This window comes from Rhipicephalus sanguineus, chromosome 8 (assembly GCF_013339695.2).
Source record: "Rhipicephalus sanguineus isolate Rsan-2018 chromosome 8, BIME_Rsan_1.4, whole genome shotgun sequence".
NCBI lineage: Eukaryota > Metazoa > Arthropoda > Arachnida > Ixodida > Ixodidae > Rhipicephalus > Rhipicephalus sanguineus.
Window position 1 is genome coordinate 32,788,401 of NC_051183.1, and position 19,642 is coordinate 32,808,042.

The window sequence follows — 19,642 nt, forward strand, 5'->3', positions numbered from 1 at the left end:
CCAATTCGCCTCTACTTGTCCAAATACTTGTCCGTCACACTGAAAGACAGAGAATCAAGTTCTGGGGTCTTACGTGTTAAAAACCACAATGCGATTATGAGGTTCCCCTGCTGGGGTATACAAATTAATTGCAAGAACAAAGCTCTCTTTAACGTGCACCTAAATTTAACATTGTATACGCCAGACTGTGCATGCATGCATGAGAAACATGCGGTATTGCATGACATGTCATGTGAATGGCTTGACATGCATGTCGTGTATGGCATTGCATGAATGGTACAGATGGCAAGATATCATTGTAGTCATCTATTTAGCCGGCGTATCTCAATATGCCCGACATAACATAAACGACACGATTTATATTAAAAAAAAAAGAAGTTCAAGAGCTGGAGCCTCGAAGAAACAAGTCCGCTTGTCAAAATAATGGCTCCAGCGGTACCACGTCTTCACGAATTTTCCATGATATATATATATATATATATATATATATATATATATATATATATATATATATATATATATATATATATATATATATATATATATATATATATATATATATCGCAATTACCCTGTTTACTCATATAAGTGCAACGCTGGTTGACCGACTTTCTGCTAGCGTTGAGTAATGGTGCCTATTGTCGGCGAACTGTTGACTAGCACTGGCTAATCTCTTGTAGACTTTGCAATCTTGTGTAATCATGGACTATACATAGTAATTGTCTGCGTTCGTACGTCGACGACCCTGTGGTACCTAAAGTGTAGTTCTTAGTTTGATGTAACGTCGGCACTGTAAATAAGCGTTTTTTTTGCGTCGCGGCAACGTCAGAAAGACGACCATTCCGGCTTAAACGAACCCATGACCTCGAGCTCAGCGATGCGATGCCATAACGGCGAAGCTATACCCCGACGGCCCATTTCAAGAAACATCGACACTGTGGAGGGCAAAGGGTGCCTCCTGATAGCCATGCTCAGCGTTGGTGTGCTCCTATCAGTACAGTGGCGTCCTTCGTTTGTTTACAGAAAATATTTTTTTTGTTTCTTAATTGTGAGGAAGCTACAGTGTGCTTCGATAAAGGGATGCCATTCACTGGACAATCGATACGGGTTTGCTGAAGAGGCATTGAAACCCAGTGCAACAACTAGGAAACTAGTTCGTCGTTATGGGTACCGCATGTAGTTTTTACCGCGGCACTCCTGCATGAAAGTAATCCCGTAATAATCTAATGATTTACTTATCAAACACATTGCGCTGAATCAGAATTGAATTTAATTTCACGCACACAGACGCACATATACCAGAAGGAAGGTTCCAGTACGTAAGAAGCCTGTTCGACAGTTTGCCATATATACCGTGAGGTTTAACGCCTCGAATGTGCATTGTGGGTAATGGGGAATGTCGTTATTAGAAACTCCAGATTCCTTCTGACGACCTGCGATTACTTAAGGCGCACCTAAATGTAAGCACCTGAGCGCGTTTGAATTTGGCCCCCTTCAAAGTGCGGTCGCCAGGATTCGATCCCCCCCAACCTCATGTTCAGGTTGCAGTAGCCACTCAGCCATTGAAGTCATCTTGCCCGTCATCATCACCACAATCATCATCCCAACAATGTACCGTTACTCAGTTCTTATGTTACTGTGTCGACGGCAACAGCAGTGGCCTTTCTCCTTTATTCATAAACTGGTCTTCCCCTCCCCCCTTGTGAAGTGTAGGGTAGCCAACCAGGCTCAGCCTTGGATAAACCCCCTGCTTTTCTCTAATCCTTCTAACCAACTCTCTCAGTTCTTCCGCCAGCTGGTTTTGAGTTGCGCCCGCAACATTGCCGATTTCATCACGCCCCCCTAATTCCGCGCTATCCTCTACTACGCTTCCTCTTCGTTTGCCACCCGTTATGCAACTCATAAGTAGGCCACCGGACATCTGCCCTAAGCGCGACACAGACTTGTTCTTTTCATACTGAAGGAAGTCGTAAGCCCAGCAGTATAAGCGGTAGCACTTTTGGCGTCCTTAGAGGGAACGGGTGGCAAGACGCCGAGAAAGCCATTTAGTCAGATGGAGGACTTGCGCCACCAGCGTGTGACGCTTATCGCTTCTCAGCAGTCGGGAGCGCGTCGAGTATTTGATCACGAGCCGCGGATCGGCCCTTTGTGTGCATACCTGCGTGAGCACATCGACGGTACCGACGGGTAAGAGAATTATAGAATTCAACGCGGGAAACTGGCGTGCCACTTGAAACGAGAGCGGCTCGTGAAAACCGCAACGCCTGCCAGGCCGTAAGCGACGGATCTCCGGGACACAATCGGAGTCCATATTGCGGCGTTACGTAAGAGCCCTGCGAATCTCAGTCGCAGTGTGCCGTTTTTGACCGTACAGGTGATCTCTTCGAGCCGGCTCCAAGTTCTACGGAGACCTGTCCCACATATCTCTTTCTTGAGTGTCAAGGAAAAGAAGCGAGAAAGAGAGGGTGACAACTGGCAGATAGATAAATCGGAGAGAAACTGAGAAGATGGTTATTTCCGGTTCCTCGACAAGCTGTACGGTTGCCTAGTGCTTTGAACTGAATGGTCCTCGAAGTTGGTAGGGCGACTTTAGATACTTGAAGCTCTACCCACTCGGCGCTTAGTTTGATAATGCTGAGAGTGCGATAAAAGGAATGAGCCGTTAGAAAGTAAGTGTAAGGCTATCGACGTAAGCCCTAGAGCTATCGAATCACAGAGTCTGCAGGAGAGATACGGGCTCTCTGAGCTATCTGAAGTTATACCTGAGTGGCTATGAGGCGTTGTTTAGCTGGCGTCAAGACCATCACTCTAGAGTCCTTCCTGTAGCGACCAAAGCCATGATTCATAGAAGATCACGGCCGAGATGGGTAGTACATCAGTACAGGCATTAGGAAAGAGACAGACGTGGTATGCGGTGCACTCATAGCTGGACGTTTACCTGGCGACATTCACGAATACCGCTAACTGCAGGCCGATCGCGGTGAGCTTCTTTGAGTGTCTCTTGCGAACATTGCTGCTCATGGAAGAAGAAAAAAAGTTAGGAGGGAGCATTGCGCAGTGAGATTGAAGCCTGCTGTGTCCGCCCTACACGTGATGGAAACATCATAGCACGCGGTAGGCTTTAGCATTCCTGGTTAAGTTTCGTTTTTAAACCTCCTCCGCGAGGCGGCTGAAATGCGCCGAAAAAGCGGGCCTCGATTAAAAACTACCGGGCACCAGGCCCGTAGCCAGGAATTTTTTTCGGTGAAGGGGGGAGGGCACTCGCTGAAAACCTTGACTTTTTGAGAAAAAAAAACCTATTTTTGTTATTCGTTTTTGGTAAAAACACATACTTCACCAAAATGTCAGGGGGGAAGGGGCCCTAGCCCCCCCCCCCCCCCCCCCCCCCCCTGGCTACGGGCCTGCCAGGCACCATAGCACAGAGTCTCGGCAGATCTAATTTCTTGCGTGATCTCGACGCAGAAAGCCACGTCTTGGGCCGACACTGCTGGTTTCGCGGAGCGGTCGCCTATACCAAGGCTGGCTGCATGACCCAATGCTTCCTCCTAGCTCTTCCTTCGTGCTGCTGCACTTCGCGCTTCACAACTAAAACCACGATCAGAATCTACCTGCCGGAGCACAGCAGATGCGCCGACTTTCGTTTGAGAAAATATTCTCAACGGAAAAGCAGGATCTATGCTAGGATTCCGGTCAGATCCGTCGATGGCACTGTAAGCTATTCGCGTACCACATGGACGCCGCAGGATTTTGTCTCTTGTGAGAGTGGGGAAAAAACCCGTGTTCCATCGGAGCCGGGGGGAGGGGGGAGGAGGTGAGGTAGCGATGGTGGGGCTCAGTGAGGGGCAGTTGCCGGTTTGGTTTGGATCGGAGAGTGGGGAGGGGGGGGGGGGGCATGTGCCCCTCGCAACTCCCTGCCGACGCCCATCCGCACCACCGAAGAGCTTGAGGAACACCACTCTCAGTGATTGATCGTGAAGCCCTGATGTACGCACTTCTGTGTATCTGCAGTGTTCACTTTCCGTGTTTCGCTCTGTCCACTTGCCGTTCCCTTACCCGTGTTTAGGGTAGCAAATCTGTCGTTCATCTGGTTGACTTGCGTGCATATCCTCTTCTCACCCGCTCTCAAAGATTTTCATTGCGCAATCCAATTTTCCCTTGTAATTGCAATTGCGACGACACAAATGCGAGCTATCTGCGACTTCCCTGTTACGTCTTATCAAGCATCTCATGAGGTTTCTTTGAAGTCCGGAACCTTTGAGTGAATAGCAGTCCACCCACTGCCTATGAAGAGTCGTGAACAAACGGTCATGCCTTTCGTCGAAAGAGATTCGTCAGGTTTTCGCAGACGCTCACGTCAATCAGCGTATCCTGCCCACCGAACGAAACAATCATCGCGCTGAAACAACGGACCTAACGTCAAGCTGGACACGAAGTAGTTCTTTGGAACCTTCACAGACCGTATGATCGAGTGCGACTACCGCAGTGACTCATACAAAGAAGGTGAATTTTTTCGAGGGCCTCATTTCTTTGTTAGACACAACTAAATGAATACCACCGAAAACTAGGCCAAGGAAAGCATTGGGGACATTAACTGTGATCTTTTAACACTGTAGTAATTATGGCGTGTATTTAAATGGGCGAGAAATTCTCCCTTTTCTTCGGTGGGATGCGAACCTACAACCTTCGAATTACGCGTCCGATGCTCTACCAGTTGTGCGGCGACGGAAGGCGCTTCCCCGTTGCGAAAGATCGTATAGACAGCGAACCCTGAAATTCCATGTACCGATTTTCGGTCAGCATAAAAAAATAAGCACTTTAAGAGGTATAAATGTGAAAAAGAAAGAATATTTCTCCACTGATAGTAAATAGAAGATGAAAACGATCGCGTACATCTTTATGAAGGCAAAACGTATGCAAGAATAATTTATCTTAAAGGAAAGCCCCATCAAGGAGAGGCAGTAATAATAGCTTCGGGGGTTTTACGAGCCAAAACCACGATATGGTTATGAGGCACATCATAGAGGAGGGCTACGGAAATTTCGACCACCTGTTGGTGTTTTTTAACGTGCACTGACATCGCACAGCACACGGGCCTCACTTTATGAAGGCAGCAAAGCGCCTATTAATATACAGAACTGAGTGAAACCCGAACAGCTGGCTAGGGTTGTCAGCTGTTGACCGTGCGTTCTTATAAAACTATTATAAGAGCACGAGTAGGTACAGCCACACATCTGCCTCGTGCACTCCACCAAGTGCTTCACACAGTACGACAAAGCGCTTCCCTCAGGGAAATTCGCCGTAATTTTTTTTTCGTCAAGCCATAGCCTGGGAGTCGGGAAAGGGAGGGTGTAATAAGTGAAGGCTCGGTCGCGTACACACGACAACATCCACGGCGGCATTCGAAGAGAACACAGACGCCGCGAGCGACCTTCGGCGGAGATTTGGGCGGGCCGTTTGGCAACCGCCGGTCTTTCGGTCGGCAGCGGCGGCGGCTTATACCAGGAATGGAGATCGAGTAATCACGGAAGCAGACTCGCAAACGGCCCCGCACTTGACACGGCAGCCGTCGATTCTTGGGCGCTGCAGCGGTATGCCGTACACCAGGAGAGGATAGAAGTGATGCATGCGCCCTTTCAGGCAGCGCTGAATGTCGGAACAGCTGCATGAATCTGTGTCGTTGTAGGGCCAGTATCATGCATAAAGATGGGTGTTTTAATCTATATATATATATATATATATATATATATATATATATATATATATATATATATATATATATATTTCTAGATGGTCTAGAAATACTGGTACACTGGGGGTACACTGGGGAAATACCTACACTGGGGAAAGGGATAATAATAATTGTAGGGGTTTAAAGTCACAAAACCACGATATGATTATGAGGGACGCCGTAGTGGAGAGATCTGGAAATTTTGACCACCTGTGGTTCTTTAACGTGCACCGAAATCTAAGTACACGGGCCTCAAGCAATTTCGCCTCCACCGAAAACGCGGCCGCCGCGGCCGGGATTCGATCCCGCGACCTTCGGGTCAGCAGTCGAGAACCATAACCACCAGACCACAGTGGCGGATGGGGAAAGGGCTATGAGAGCTCGAAAGTTAGAGGTAGAAATATTGCGTTAACGTATAGTTGGTATTTACTACAACATGGTTAGGCTGACTATGTGCTTTATTACACAGGGTCTCCCTCTACTTTTGTGCCATAAATTATAATAATTAATCAAGACCACTGTCATTTTTCATTATAACTACGGACGCGGTATAACAGAGTTTAATTAGACCTATATTATTATGCGAGCGAGGAAACACAATAGTCAAGAATTTCACGAGCCCCTTCAAGAAAGACCATCGGATGTGAAGATGCGCGGTCTCCGGAGTTGTGTTTTCGACCGAGGCTCACGAGATGATATAGGCAGACGCGCGACGGACGGGCGCAAGATAAGATCGCTGCGGGAGAATCGGAGCTTATCTCGAAACCGATTGGGGCGTGCGACTCGAAACTTGATGTTTTGCACGCTGTCCCTGTGAAGTTAAACTTGGAGAACGGCGCTCTTGAAGTCTCCCAGCGGCATTTTTACATCTGGGCCTGATGCGCCGGGTGCGGTGCGGCCGAGGAAGCAGCTAGCGAGCCATTGTATTTTTACATATTTGCTGTCGTAAATATTGACATTGACATAAAACAATTGACAAAAATACACTATTGGAAGAAACGCAAGACCGGCTGCTGACCCAAGGTCGCGGGTTCGATCCTGGCCGGGGCGGTAGCATTTGGATGGAGGGGAAAGGCTAGAGGCTCGTGTACATAGATTTAGCTGCACGTTAAACAACCCCCGGTGGTCGAAATTAATACGGAACACTCCTCTACGGCATGCCTGATAATCATATCGTGGTTTTGGCCACTAAAACCCTAAAAAGTATTAAAAGAAGCGGAAAAATGAAGACGAGCGCGTTCTAGAACTTTGCCCTGAAGACTGTAACGTGATTATTTAACAATCAGGGAATCTCAAAAGCAGCTTACGGAGCCAAACAAAAGCAGGTTGGAAAGTGAGGCGCATTGTAGATTTCGAAGAGGCGAGTAGCAAAAACAAGAACAAAAGGGCAAATAGCAGCAGCAACAACAACAGCAGCAACGACAACAACATCAACAACACACACTAAGTGCGCGCGTCACAGACGAGTCCAGTCGCGTGGGTGAAAATGCCTTTTCTGGCGATACATCACATCCATTGAGCCATGACCTCTCGGAAGCACGAAAGTACGAACTCGAATGCACACACAGTCATTAAACATAATGCAGAGAGAGAGAGAGAGAGAGAGAGAAATATAGCGTATGTAGAACACTGAAAATATATCATTCATGTCTTCTAATCCTTGAACACCGGGTGTTGCTGGAGCCAATGGTTCGACAAGTGGTTCTGTCTTCTTCAAAGCAGCAACAGTTGCTGCAGCAACTGTTGTCTTCTAATCGTTACATGGGAAAAGGTGAAGAAGAAAGCAGCCCAGTGAACGTGTCACAATGGTCAACGGTAACAATGACATGCTACATTAACTGCCGATACACCCTCCCTTCATCACCAAGGACACTGTTACAAGACTTGCACATTCTTTAAACATTCTTCTGCCCACGCTCTCTGAAGGCCCGCTTTTCCCTTTCATCCCATTCCTCCCAGAGCTGCATGTAAGCGAATACAGCCAGGCTATTCGCTCTTATTTTCAATAAAGAACATTCCCTCCCTCTCTCTAACAACAATCCTTCAACGCTCTGCCCGGAACACATACCGTAAAAGTTCTGCACTCATTGGTTATAGTTTGGGATGTCATGCAGCAGCAGAGAAGCACCTCGGATGAATACAGAATGGTATAACTTCAACGTCTTACTTAGCTTTGGAGTTCCCCAGCCGCATCGTATTTTGTTGTGCGCTTAGACTTCGTTTGCAATTACCGCAAACTGAGTACAGACAGTTACAAACATCGGCTCTCTTCAAAGGTCGCGACCCTCCTCTCATTTCTCCGGAACCTTGGTTCCTGGTCCTCGTAATCAACGACGCAATTAACGGGTCCGCGCAGAATCGAACGAACGCGAAACGCACAGAAGAAAAAAATATCTTCGAAGCAGTGGATATTCGATTATATTTCTCAATCTTCCAATGCCCAGTGCTGTTTAAGAGCAATAACTCAAAGAGCATCTTTTTTTTTTTTTACTTGCTTACATGGGTGGACGTCATGGAAATGTTACCATCGCTTGCCTAGCCGCACGGCCCGATGTCTTAACCAGGACGCCACGGGCACACTTTCTTTTTTTCATCGGATGGGATGAAGAATGTCCCGCGTGCAAGCAGGCGCGTATTGCCGCATGGCGCGTTTACCGCAACGCTGACTGTTTTCCTCCTGCAATCAAGCGCGTCTTCACAACGCTGCATACGATATGAATTTGTCTGTATGCACCCGACACATTACACAAGACTATGGTGTGGCGCCAAACCACGCTGGCCGCCATAACCAGACGCTATGGAGCAATTTTAGAACACCAAAGAGCCCCGAGGAGGACTTATCCCCCTCCCCACACACCTCAGTAGAGAGCAGTCGGTCGCCTGGAGACAGCTGCAGACTAATACATATCCAAATCTGAGTCTACTTAACATAATATATCCATCAACACATGACAACAAATGCCCGCTTGCGGGGAACACCCAACGCTTTTTCACGTCACATGGGCCTGCCAACACTCAAAAGTGATGCCAATGAACAACCCACCAACACCGGAGCAGTGGGAGGCTGCTCTGTCCTGCTCGAAGAACAGCTCAAGCTGATCGACAGAGCTCGCAAGATCGTAAAGACCACAGGGGCACTGGACTGAGGGCTCTACCTTTGCCGGGAGAATTCCTTTGCCAGAATGAAGTTTTTAATTCATTCATTCATAGCGTGGAGATGTGCGGCTAGGCCAGCACATATAAACTCATCCCTTCTAAGGGCAGCGTACTTCGTTCGACAGTGGGAGGCACTGCTCGTGATCGAGGACCGGGAGAGCCAATTAGCCCTCCTAGACCAAGCTCAGCGATATAATAATAATAATATCTGGGGTTTAACGTCCCAAAACCACGATATGAGCCAGTGGAGCCCTGGACTAAAGGCCCCACACAGAACTGCTGTTAATTTACCTGCTTAATGAGGTTCCCCCCCCCCCCCTTCTCACAACACTGAATGTTTGAAGTTGCTGTCATTCAAACCTCATTGGTCTCAGCTAGCGTATAAGCCATCGACAGTTTTGGTCGCTATGATGGTCGCTACAGTTGCTCGACTGTACAGACTACGCAGTCTGTATAGTCGAGAAGTTGTATAGCATAAGTTCACCAAGAAAATGAAGACGAATTTCTCCGGCGTTTACCGCCATATGGACACTACTTTTACTATTAAGAGCCACAAAATTCTAAATGAACAGTGAAAGAGAATCTTATTATTAAAAATAATGAGTGATATTTGCTTAAGTTAGCACACTTAATCGCCTCTCTTACTGTGTCCTTCGTATCACTCTGCCCCAATGTCTTGTGTAAAGGAGCACAGATTTCGAAAGGCACAAAAAATCAACGTTCGCTGCCTGTGTCCTTAAACTGACGTGTGTGGGCCTCCAAAGCTTACAACCACATTTATGGACCTGTTTACCTCCCTTGCGACCATAATAGGCAGGCGCGCTTCCTTCTTGGGCCAGAAAAAAAATGCGATAAGAAAAAACTGGAGGGCAGCACTTGAGATTTTCTCGAAGGAATGCGGAAGCGGCGACAGAACGTACCCCTGAACTTTCAAGTTCGTGTTTGAAGGAACGTCGCGAAAGAAATAACCGACCACAGCGCAGAAACGGCTCCCCTGCGACTCTCAAATGAAAGCTGGGCTTTTCGTATACACATTTTTTGAGCAAGTTTACGAAGGCCAATGCCGAAAGCAAATGAGCGGACGTCGAAGAGTAAACACAATGCGCCAGTATAGTGCGTATGACACTTTTGAAGTGGACAGTCAAATAAGCCAACACATAACAAAATATGCATTTTTTTAAATTTTATAGAAACTGTACATACACTCTGCACAAACTGTACATACAATTGACTAACCATCTTCAGCATAATACCTCGTCCGGTATACGGTATGAAAAGCTATATAAAAATATTTTCATAACACGAAACTAAGCAGACTACAGCTCTCGACACTTCGTACTACGCATTTGAATATATACTTGAGATCTAAAGTACTGTTGCTTTCGGTCTCCGGAAATGAGTTGAACGTTCTGCCGGGCACGTAGGAATGTTGAGGAAGTTCTTCGGAATGTAGGAATGTTCTGAGGAAACATTTTTTGGGGGAGCGGGGGATTGGAGATTTTTTTCTTTTTTCGTGAAACAGGCACCCTTAAGCGTTTGCTGCTGACTGCACCTCAGGAAAGTTAGGTATTGGGCTAGTTGGTCTTGCGTAATTGTTAAACAGAGCTAAAGTTGCGGGGTCCACAAAGTCAGGGAGGACACACGGTACGAAGAAGACGCAGCAAGCGCAAACTATTAACTGAATGTATTGAAAAGACATGAACGAATAATAATACGAGAAAAGGGAAGCAATATGGTGGAAAATGTGGGAGGTGAGTAAACACTTGACGGACTGTTCTCAGATGCTGCACGAGGATTGGTTGCTCACAAACTGGCGATGACTCTTCAAATTCGTGAGATGTGTCTCGTGTATCTTCAGGGAACAGTCCGCCAAAGGTTTATTCCCCTTCCAAAGTTTTCACTATTTGCTTCCCTTCTCTCCTCTTTTTCCTTCATGTATTTTCAATGAATCCAGTTGACAGTTTGCGCTTGCTGCGTTTTCTTCGAACCGTGCGTCCACCTTAACATTGCGTATTCTGTAACTTCAGCGCAGTTTAACAATTACATCTGCGCCTCATTCTCATCTTTTAAAGCTTAACTTGTCTATATGCACTGACTGTGTATGTTTGCAGGGTCTGTGTTCTATAGATTCATACTAGTGCTTGAGCAACACTGCGAAACGAAGGCGAAATAAAGGTGAAATTTGACGGGAGATGCGTTTTACGCGAAACGTAAATTTGTTGAAAAGAAGCCTTATTCATGTGAAAACTAATCGGAAGGAACGGAAGGAAAAGAAATTGGTCAACATTGACATTTTTTTTCTGTTTCGAATTGCAACTTTCGTGGCGAGTACAGAGCATGTCCTGTGAAATCACTAATTTCTTTCATCTTGTATTTCCACGCCCATGCAATAATTAGAACCAGAACTCAACTTGCACACCCATCAGTTATCCTGCAATATTTTTTTTTTCGAATCAGAAATGTGTTGAATCGCATCCACGCACATGCGCGAACAGCCACAATTTCAAGCTAATAAAAACAAAAGGGCAATACAGAAACAAAAGGCCAAGAAGATTTGTGACCCCGCTAATCTCGAAATCCTTTCATCACGAAACCGGAGTTTTTTTGTTTTGTTTCACAAGCACGTGCTTTTCACGTGATAACCATTATCACGTTGCTGTATTTTGTTCCCAATCTCCCACGAACTTATCCAAATCGCTTTTTTTTGCTTTTTGTTTTCGTATGTTCTCACGTGATACCCATTATCACATTGCATCTGTTGTTCCCGACCTCCCACGAACTTATCCAAATCGCTTTTTTGTTTTTTTTTTGTTCGTGCTGGTGAGAGTTGTTTAGATGGAGATTATTCGCGCGTACTCAAAAGTGAGTGGCTATTTGTATTACGATTCGCAACATTCACAGCACCGCGCTTCAGATTAAGTGGAGGTAAGCGGATGTACCTAAGAGCATGACGAGCGCAATTATCTGCTGCTGATGCTTAGCACGGCAGTTGCACGCTGTTAATCTTATTACGGCGCAAATCCACAGTTGTTTTTTGTTGCCTTGAGTGAAGTCTGCCCGAACGATACCGCGCGCGGGATGCCTTTAAGCCGATACTGAGCATCGTTCCCGCGTTTTCCAACCATTATTCTGTGTCTGTGCGTCGCTGTCACGGAGCATATAACTTTCAAGGGGCGCGCTACACTGCACGTTTTCTCCGTGTTTATAGGACCCTAATCTTACAGCCCCGTTTCATCGAAAAAAAAATTGTACGGTTTTACGTGTATTTATTGTTTCTATACCTCAGATTATCCGACTTAAATATTCTGTAAAACGGATGACCTTATAATTTCGCGAAGCTGTAAAAAGAACGTCTCTGTATGTTCCAGTAGCGTAGCTAGAAATGTTTTCTTCTGTTTTGTATTTTTTTTTTGGGGGGGGGGGCTGCGTGCGTTTTAACCATCCTCTATGCACGTTCGTGAGTGTATTTGTATGTGTGCGTGTATATGAACGAATGCAAAATTGACAAATTTCGGGGGAGGGGGGGTTTGATCCCCCTCCCCTTTGCTGGCAACGCCAGTTGTATTTCATTTCCCGCATGTATATTTTTGCTGCTGTACGGGTGGCAGTAGCTGTGTCAAGCTGCGCAGCTTTTTTTTCTACTACCTACATCGCTTTGTCGTTGTACACGAAAAACTGAAACAGATTGATTGATTGATTGATTGATTGATTGATTGATTGATTGATTGATTGATTGATTGATTGATTGATTGATTGATTGATTGATTGATTGATTGATTGATTTATTGATTGATTGATTGAAAACCACGATGTGATTATGAGGCACGCCGTACTGAAGGACTCTGGATTAACTTTGGCCACCTGGGTTCCGTAATGTCCACCTAAATCGAAGTAAACGTGTGTTCTTGCATTTCGGCACCACCAAAATGCGGCCGCCGGCAATCGAACCCACGTCCTTGAGCTCAGTTGCGCAACACCTTTACCTGCTGAGCCACCACGGAGCGTTGCCCGTCTTAAACGATCTGCCCCGCAGGCCTGTCATGTTATCCTTCTGTCGCCGTTGTAAACTCAAAATGGAAATATAGTAGCTTCCGCAATTATTTATTTGATAAAAGTCTGACGCTAACTCAGCTGTCCGAAAGCCCGCAAGGTAGACGAATGTTGTGGTCTCGGGTTCGAATATCTGACGTTACCGCAGTGGTGGCGAAACGCTTAGGCGTCCGCTTCCACTACGGGAGGTACCGGGTTCGATCCCCAGTGCCGGCCGGCCACCCACCGGTTGCCAGTGGGTACAGGCGGACTTCGTGGTGGTGTTACAGTGCCGCAGTGGTGCAAGGCTTACAACGCTTGGAGGACTCCCAAATTGCTGCACGGAACCAGTGGAATATCTGACCTTGAGAAATTTTACCTCCCCCGCGAGGCTTTGTTTCCGAAAAAGAGAAAAACATAAAGTTTTCCTTTTGTACTACAAACGGGTGCGTTGCAGTTTTATTTTTTTTGACTTAATTTTTACAATGTTTAATGAGCAAAGGCAACACTGGCCGTAAGAAAGGCTGCGCGTTAATATGTTATGATTAAAGCCGCGCACTGTCTTCCAGTTTACGATTTGTATCCGATGCTTTAGAGCTGGGAAACCGGAACTTGTAGTAGATAGATGAATATTTCAATAACCGGTTGTGACCGATAGACCAGGCACGCGACAGCGGCCAGTCGAGGACGTTTCTCATTGACCGTCGTACATCGAGTCTTAGTCACTTGCTACAGCCTCAAAACCCTCCGCTCGTACGGATCTATCAACAGATAACATTGACAGAAATTAGACGTGGACTGCAACTTCTTCTGCCAGGCAAAACTTGATTTAAGATCGTTTACAGAGCGCTGAGCGTATCGTGAAACGAAATTTTGATATACATATTCTGGAAAGTGGATGAGAATGCCGCGCGTTAGATACTAATACGTTCCGAGGAATTGTATAAAAATTTCCCGCTTCATACAGCTCGGAAGGAAGCAAAGAAACAAATAAACAAAAAAGGTTTCGCTAAAGCGGGTTATAGATCAAATTGTTGCAGTGGAGAAGTGCCGCTTGTGGCTAATAGACCTGCAAATGAATTAAACAGACAATTTGGCCTAGGAAAGACTAGTGCACATTAATTGTTGTCTTTAACTTTAGTGTAGTAATTATGACTTAAATGGTTATGAATTAAATCGGACGAAAAAACATCGTTTCGGTCGGTGGGATTCGAACCCACAAAATTCGAAGGTTGTGGATTCGGATCCAACCGACGGAAAGGGTGTGTTTCCTCTGAATAAAAGAAAGTTGAGTTAAATGAATTTATGTCACAATTGCTCCACTGCAGTTAAGGAGAAAAATAATTTCCCCTATGCTTTTATAAGCCTAATTTTGAGATTAATTTGGTTGTGTCTAGCAAAGAAATGAGCCCCTCGAAAGAAGTTTTCTCATCTTTCGCTAGACTTGCAGCGATTCAAGAGACGCTTATAAAAAAAGGGTTGAGGGGAGCGAAGAAAAAGTGACCGGGCGAATGTCAGATGCGAAAGAAAATGGGCCACCGAAAGTATGTCAAGTTCAATGGAAAAAAAAAAAGTCGCACTCTTTTCACAATATGCCGCGTAGTCGGTCGCGTGTCCCGTCGTGGGTCACAGACCTTCAATGAAATGCGAGAAATACATTCATGGTACCCGAAGGTCGACCGTCTGGACCTTGGCCAAGTTTCGACCGGCCGCGAACATGCAGCATCGTCTAAGTGAGTCGCGGCATGTCAGCTCAAAAAAACACGTGTCACATGCAGTCGTTGGCGATACGTGCATGGAGCACCGTTATAGATCGCCCCGGGACATCCTCGGCGATATCTCTACAGGACATTTCAGATATGCGTGCTTCGTGCGACCACTCTAGCACTGGCAAAAAATTGTGTCGATGAAGAGGAGAGGAAAGACGGCTGCACTTACAGACACAAACACACATATGTGTTATCACACACATTTTATGTATATCACAGTCATCCCCCGAAACATAAAGTATCAAGTCAGGCGATAAACCAGGCTAACAACTCCGGTAATACCATTAAAGATTGCTATCTATATATCTACGGTCGCACTTTATCAGCAGTAGATTATGCAAATAACCACGAGCGACTTCACTCCTGCTACCTTGTTAGCTGTTGGTCGGCTGCAGACCGTGGTCGGCTGCAGGTCGCGGGTTCGATCCCGGCCGCGGCGGTCGCATTCCGATGGAGGCGAAATGCTCGAGGCCCGTGTACCGCGCGACGTCAGTGTGCGTTGAAGAACATCACATGGTCGAAATTTCGGAGCCCCCCACTACGGCGGGCCTCATAATCATATCGTGGTTTTGGCACGTAAAACCCCAGATATTATTATTATGATCGGTTTTGGTGAAGTATCGACGACGCGCCCGCATGTGCGCTTAATTTTTCAAGGTGGCCACTGAAGTTGAACGGATCGCGATTGTGCTTCTGTGTTGCACTTTGCTTTCTTTTGGTGCAGTGAAGTACTCACGTTACGACAGTACCGTTTAACTGCGTTGCCACCCAGCTGAAGTTGAAATGTGAATGAACAAATAAATGGACAAAGTAAGCGACGACATAGCACCAGGCATGCTATAGGAATGGCTCGAAAAATTTCAGCTGTCCGTCACGAGCACGGTATCTTTGTACCTGTCATTCTAGCTCAAGATCCGTCATGAAACAACTGAGTCTGTAGGCCCGAGGGTATAACGCTTCACCTCATCTTGAAATGAGAAATTCTTTTAACCCTAAAAAGCGAGCAATTCAAGTAAAGATACCCCTAAAATATCAGGATAAAAAGAAAGCATGACGTACCGAGGGCAACGGAAACAGTTCTTCGAGAAAGGTGCCCCGAAACGGTGTTGCAGTAATTGCACGAAGAACTGATCGCTCTTGCAGTGAACGACTATAAATTGATTTCGTGAACATAATTTGATTTATAGAAAAAAAAAGAGCTATAGAATATAAGGACGATCTCTGCTGCAGGGTGCCGTATCGTGCGACAAAACGCAAGGTAGCAGGCACCATTCAAAAGCCGAGGCTACCACACGTGTAGTACCAACGTCAATCAAAGTTAGACGCAACCGATCGCTCGCGGCGCGGTCGAGTTTCGCTTCGTATACGCTACGCGATAACACGAAAGTACGCGAAAACCAGCTGGGCCCGGAAGGGCACGCGAAACTATTGTGACTCACGTACCCCTTTCACGAGACGCGGCCGAAAACGACACATGCCCCGTTGGGCCGTGGCCAAGTTTCCGTTTTCCCACCCCCAAAGGGAATTGTGAAGCGATGAGCGCGTGCCGAAGGTTCGCTACATAGATACAACACAGCCGAGATAGCGATCGTCCCCCCCAGCCCTCCAGAGAAACGTGGGAGCAACAACTCACAGGCTCGCCGGTCCATGTGGCTGTGTACGCCGCCTCGGTCCATGCAGATCATCCACACGAGGTCCGCAAGACGTCTTCCGCAGAGCCTGATGGCCGGTGCATCGGAGAGTCCCGCGCTCACCGCCGTCACTGATGCCCAAGGTCCGATCACGATCAGGGACAACGCCAAGAACAGGTTCCTTACCAAGGCCATTGTCAAAAAAACCTCCGGCTCTTTTAGAGAGTGTGTCTTCTAGGATGTCCAAGACCGGTGAAGAGGTGCGTTGGCGGAGGGCTTGCCGATATGTGCGTGGATTTTTGACGGCGGAGACGATGCGGATCACTGGGATTAGAGAAAGATACCCGGCGAGGATCTTGGTGATGGGTTTTGATGGTGCTTTGGGAATGTAGGGGTTTTGCCGGGGAGTGCTATGCTGCCTTGAACGACAACGGGGGGACCACGCAACACGCGCGTGCTTCTTCTCTCGCAGCGATAGGTTTCTTTGACGGCCTGCCCCGAAGCGTGGCTGGCGCGCACCGAACGTTCCCGCGCCGCCGTCCGGCCTTTTTGGCGTGGTCGGGGCAGCGCGCGGTGCGCCGCCTCGCGGTGTGATAGACGTTTTCAACGAAGGGAAAGAGGCGCGCCCGCGTGGGTTGCGCGCGCGCGTAGTTTGGTTTTTCCTTTTTTTCTGTTTTCGCGGGGACAGGTGGTTGGCAAATTTTTTTCCGCGTTCACGCAGCGCTACCTTTTTTTTTTTTACCCTCGTTTCGGCTTTAGTTCAGAGTCGGAGCTGCGGTTACGCGATAACAAACAAGACGATGAACGAGAGTGGATTTGAACCAAGTTAGGTTGCATTCCTCCGTTGATAAAGGTAAGTTGACACGCACTTCCTGAACAGCATATGAAAAGCTGTGCCCCCCCCCCCCCCCAAAAAAAAAATAACTTAGTTCGATTCTGACAGATGTAGCACCGTGTGATGCAACACAGTCAACACTTGTTCACCAACGCGAAGTTGATACTTGCGTGATTTGGGCACAGCAGAAATTGGTGGAGCTGGGAGGCGTTGCCAGAAATTTTTCCGCGGATGGAGGGGGAGGGGTCGACTTTACCTTTATGAATACTCGTGCGTGTGTTTGTATGTGTGCGTCTCTATATACACGTACAATATGCAAAAATTTGGGCGGGGGTTGAGTTTGAAACCCCCAACCCCTCCTGTCTACGCTAGTGGTAGAACTTATAATGCCTCTGCCAGCATATATTCGTAGCTTGCGCCTTTGTAGAACTCACGCTATCTCTCTCTTAGCTCCTCATTCCCTTTCCCATATATAGTGTAGTAGATTGGACAAGGTTTAGGAAATCTCTCTCTGCCTTTCCTACATTCCATCTCACTTTCCTGTACCACGTCTTTTAAGTGACTTGTTCTTACACGAAAACATTAACCCCACTAAAATCTTACATGGTAGGCTGTTGAACAGTCTGTCGTCACTCGTCCTTGCTTTGTGAAACCGTTAGTGCATCTGTAATTGCAGGCCTTGCACGCATCGGACCACGCAGACCTCATATGTGACACTGCCAGGTTTGATACTTCTGTCTGTAGACTGCACTAGCTATTTCTTTTCAACCGGTCACCACTCAACTTTCACAACGAGAGATGGGGATGTTCGCCGCTACATTCACTTTAAAACCTTATACAGAAGTAAGGCCCAAGGAAAAGCAACTTCAGAACAGGCACGGGCGACTAAGAGTAACAAGAGGAAAAGTACAAGGAATTGCTATTCTGATATAAACCTTAGTTATTGCTTGCAGGGTACGTAAACAGCGCTAACAATGCAGATGAAAGAAACATGTACGATGGACTGGCGCTGATATGTCGTATGTGTTTCTTTCGTCATCTTCGCTTGCGTTGTTTACGTAGCCTGTAATGGTGAACCAACTCTTCCCCAATCAAGGTGTTGTTAGTTATTCCGTTTTGACGAAAACAGTGTCTGCGGCTTCACGATGTCCTCGTACGTGACTCGGGAGAGTAAAAGCTCTGACAATGGGACGACTGTCCGAAGTATAGGGTGCCTGATTTTCTTGGTTGTCATACGTGCCGTATCTATCTATCTATCTATCTATCTATCTATCTATCTATCTATCTATCTATCTATCTATCTATCTATCTATCTATCTATCTATCTATCTATCTATCTATCTATCTATCTATCTATCTATCTATCTATCTATCTATCTATCTATCTATCTATCTATCTATCTATCTATCTATCTGTGCCTGTCTGTGTGTCTATCTGTATGTGTGTCTGTGTCTGCGTAAGTGTAAAGCCAGGCTGTACGTTTGGCAGAGTTGGGCTCCAAGCCAGGAGAAGAAGACGCCGCGAGAAGGAAGAACGTACTTTTTAATGCGGCAGCTTGCCGAAAGAAGGTGTACAAGAAGAAGCGCCCACGGCGTGATCCGCAATCCTTTATAAAATAGCGCCGTGATCAAAGGGCGAGGGAAAACATATCAACGAGCATGCACGATAACAGATTTTCGTCCGGAACAGATGAGCCAAGCTTGGGCGCCGGCTGATAAGCGCTGAGCAGTGCGCAAACGCAACAGCCCCTCCCCACGGAACAGCACCAAGGGGGTAAAGAAGGCTCCACACGCACTGGTTTTTGCGAAAGGTTCGTCGAAGACTTTGATGTAACCGCACTTTCGGAGATTTTCACCAGTTCAGCCGGCTGCGCGCTTGATGGGCAGTTCCGAGGTGCACAGAAGCGCCAAAGCACTTGGCGACCGATGTTCAAGGATCCGGCGAAGTGACGTCTGACGGTCTGAGGTCAGATGACTCGGTGCTCGGTTTTCAAGTCGAAGGATGCGTCCTTCACGGACGCGCGACCTGCCATTTTTGTTGGACATGTGTTGAAGCCACGTGAGCGGACGATGATGTGTAACGAAAATGAATTCTGCTCCAGCCAAATAACAGGAAAGTTTTTCTACAGCCCAAACGAGGCACGCGCATTCTTTTTTTATGGTACTGTAAGCTTGTTCACGAGCAGACAGCTTTCGGCTGGCATACAAAATGGCATGCTCACGCTCGTGCTCGTCTTCCTGACTCAATACTACACCCACCCCCTTTTCGCTTGCGTCACACTACACAAGAAAGGACTTCGAGTGGCCTGGGCTCGCCAGGACGGGCTTTGCGGTGAGAGCTACCTTCAAAGAATGCCGCTTGTTTTGCTTCGTCCCACTGTACACGTCTAGGAGCGTCTTTTTTCAGCGAGTCTGTAAGTGGGCTAGCTACCCGAGAGAAACACTTGATGTAGTGTTGGTAGTATCCTACAATCCCTAAGAAAGTACGGTAATC

At 46.9% G+C, this 19,642-nt stretch overlaps 1 protein-coding gene across 1 annotated transcript in view; it reads right to left on the reverse strand.

The window, feature by feature from the left end:
* LOC119401679 (uncharacterized) overlaps window positions 1-16,882 on the reverse strand; it is a 65,747-nt gene extending 48,865 nt beyond the window's left edge. The window contains exon 1 of the mRNA XM_037668602.2: window positions 16,316-16,882. Within this exon, the coding sequence (XP_037524530.1) occupies window positions 16,316-16,508 (193 nt within the window). The 5' untranslated portion in view covers window positions 16,509-16,882. The remainder of the gene's footprint in view (window positions 1-16,315) is intronic.
* Window positions 16,883-19,642: the final 2,760 nt, after the last annotated feature.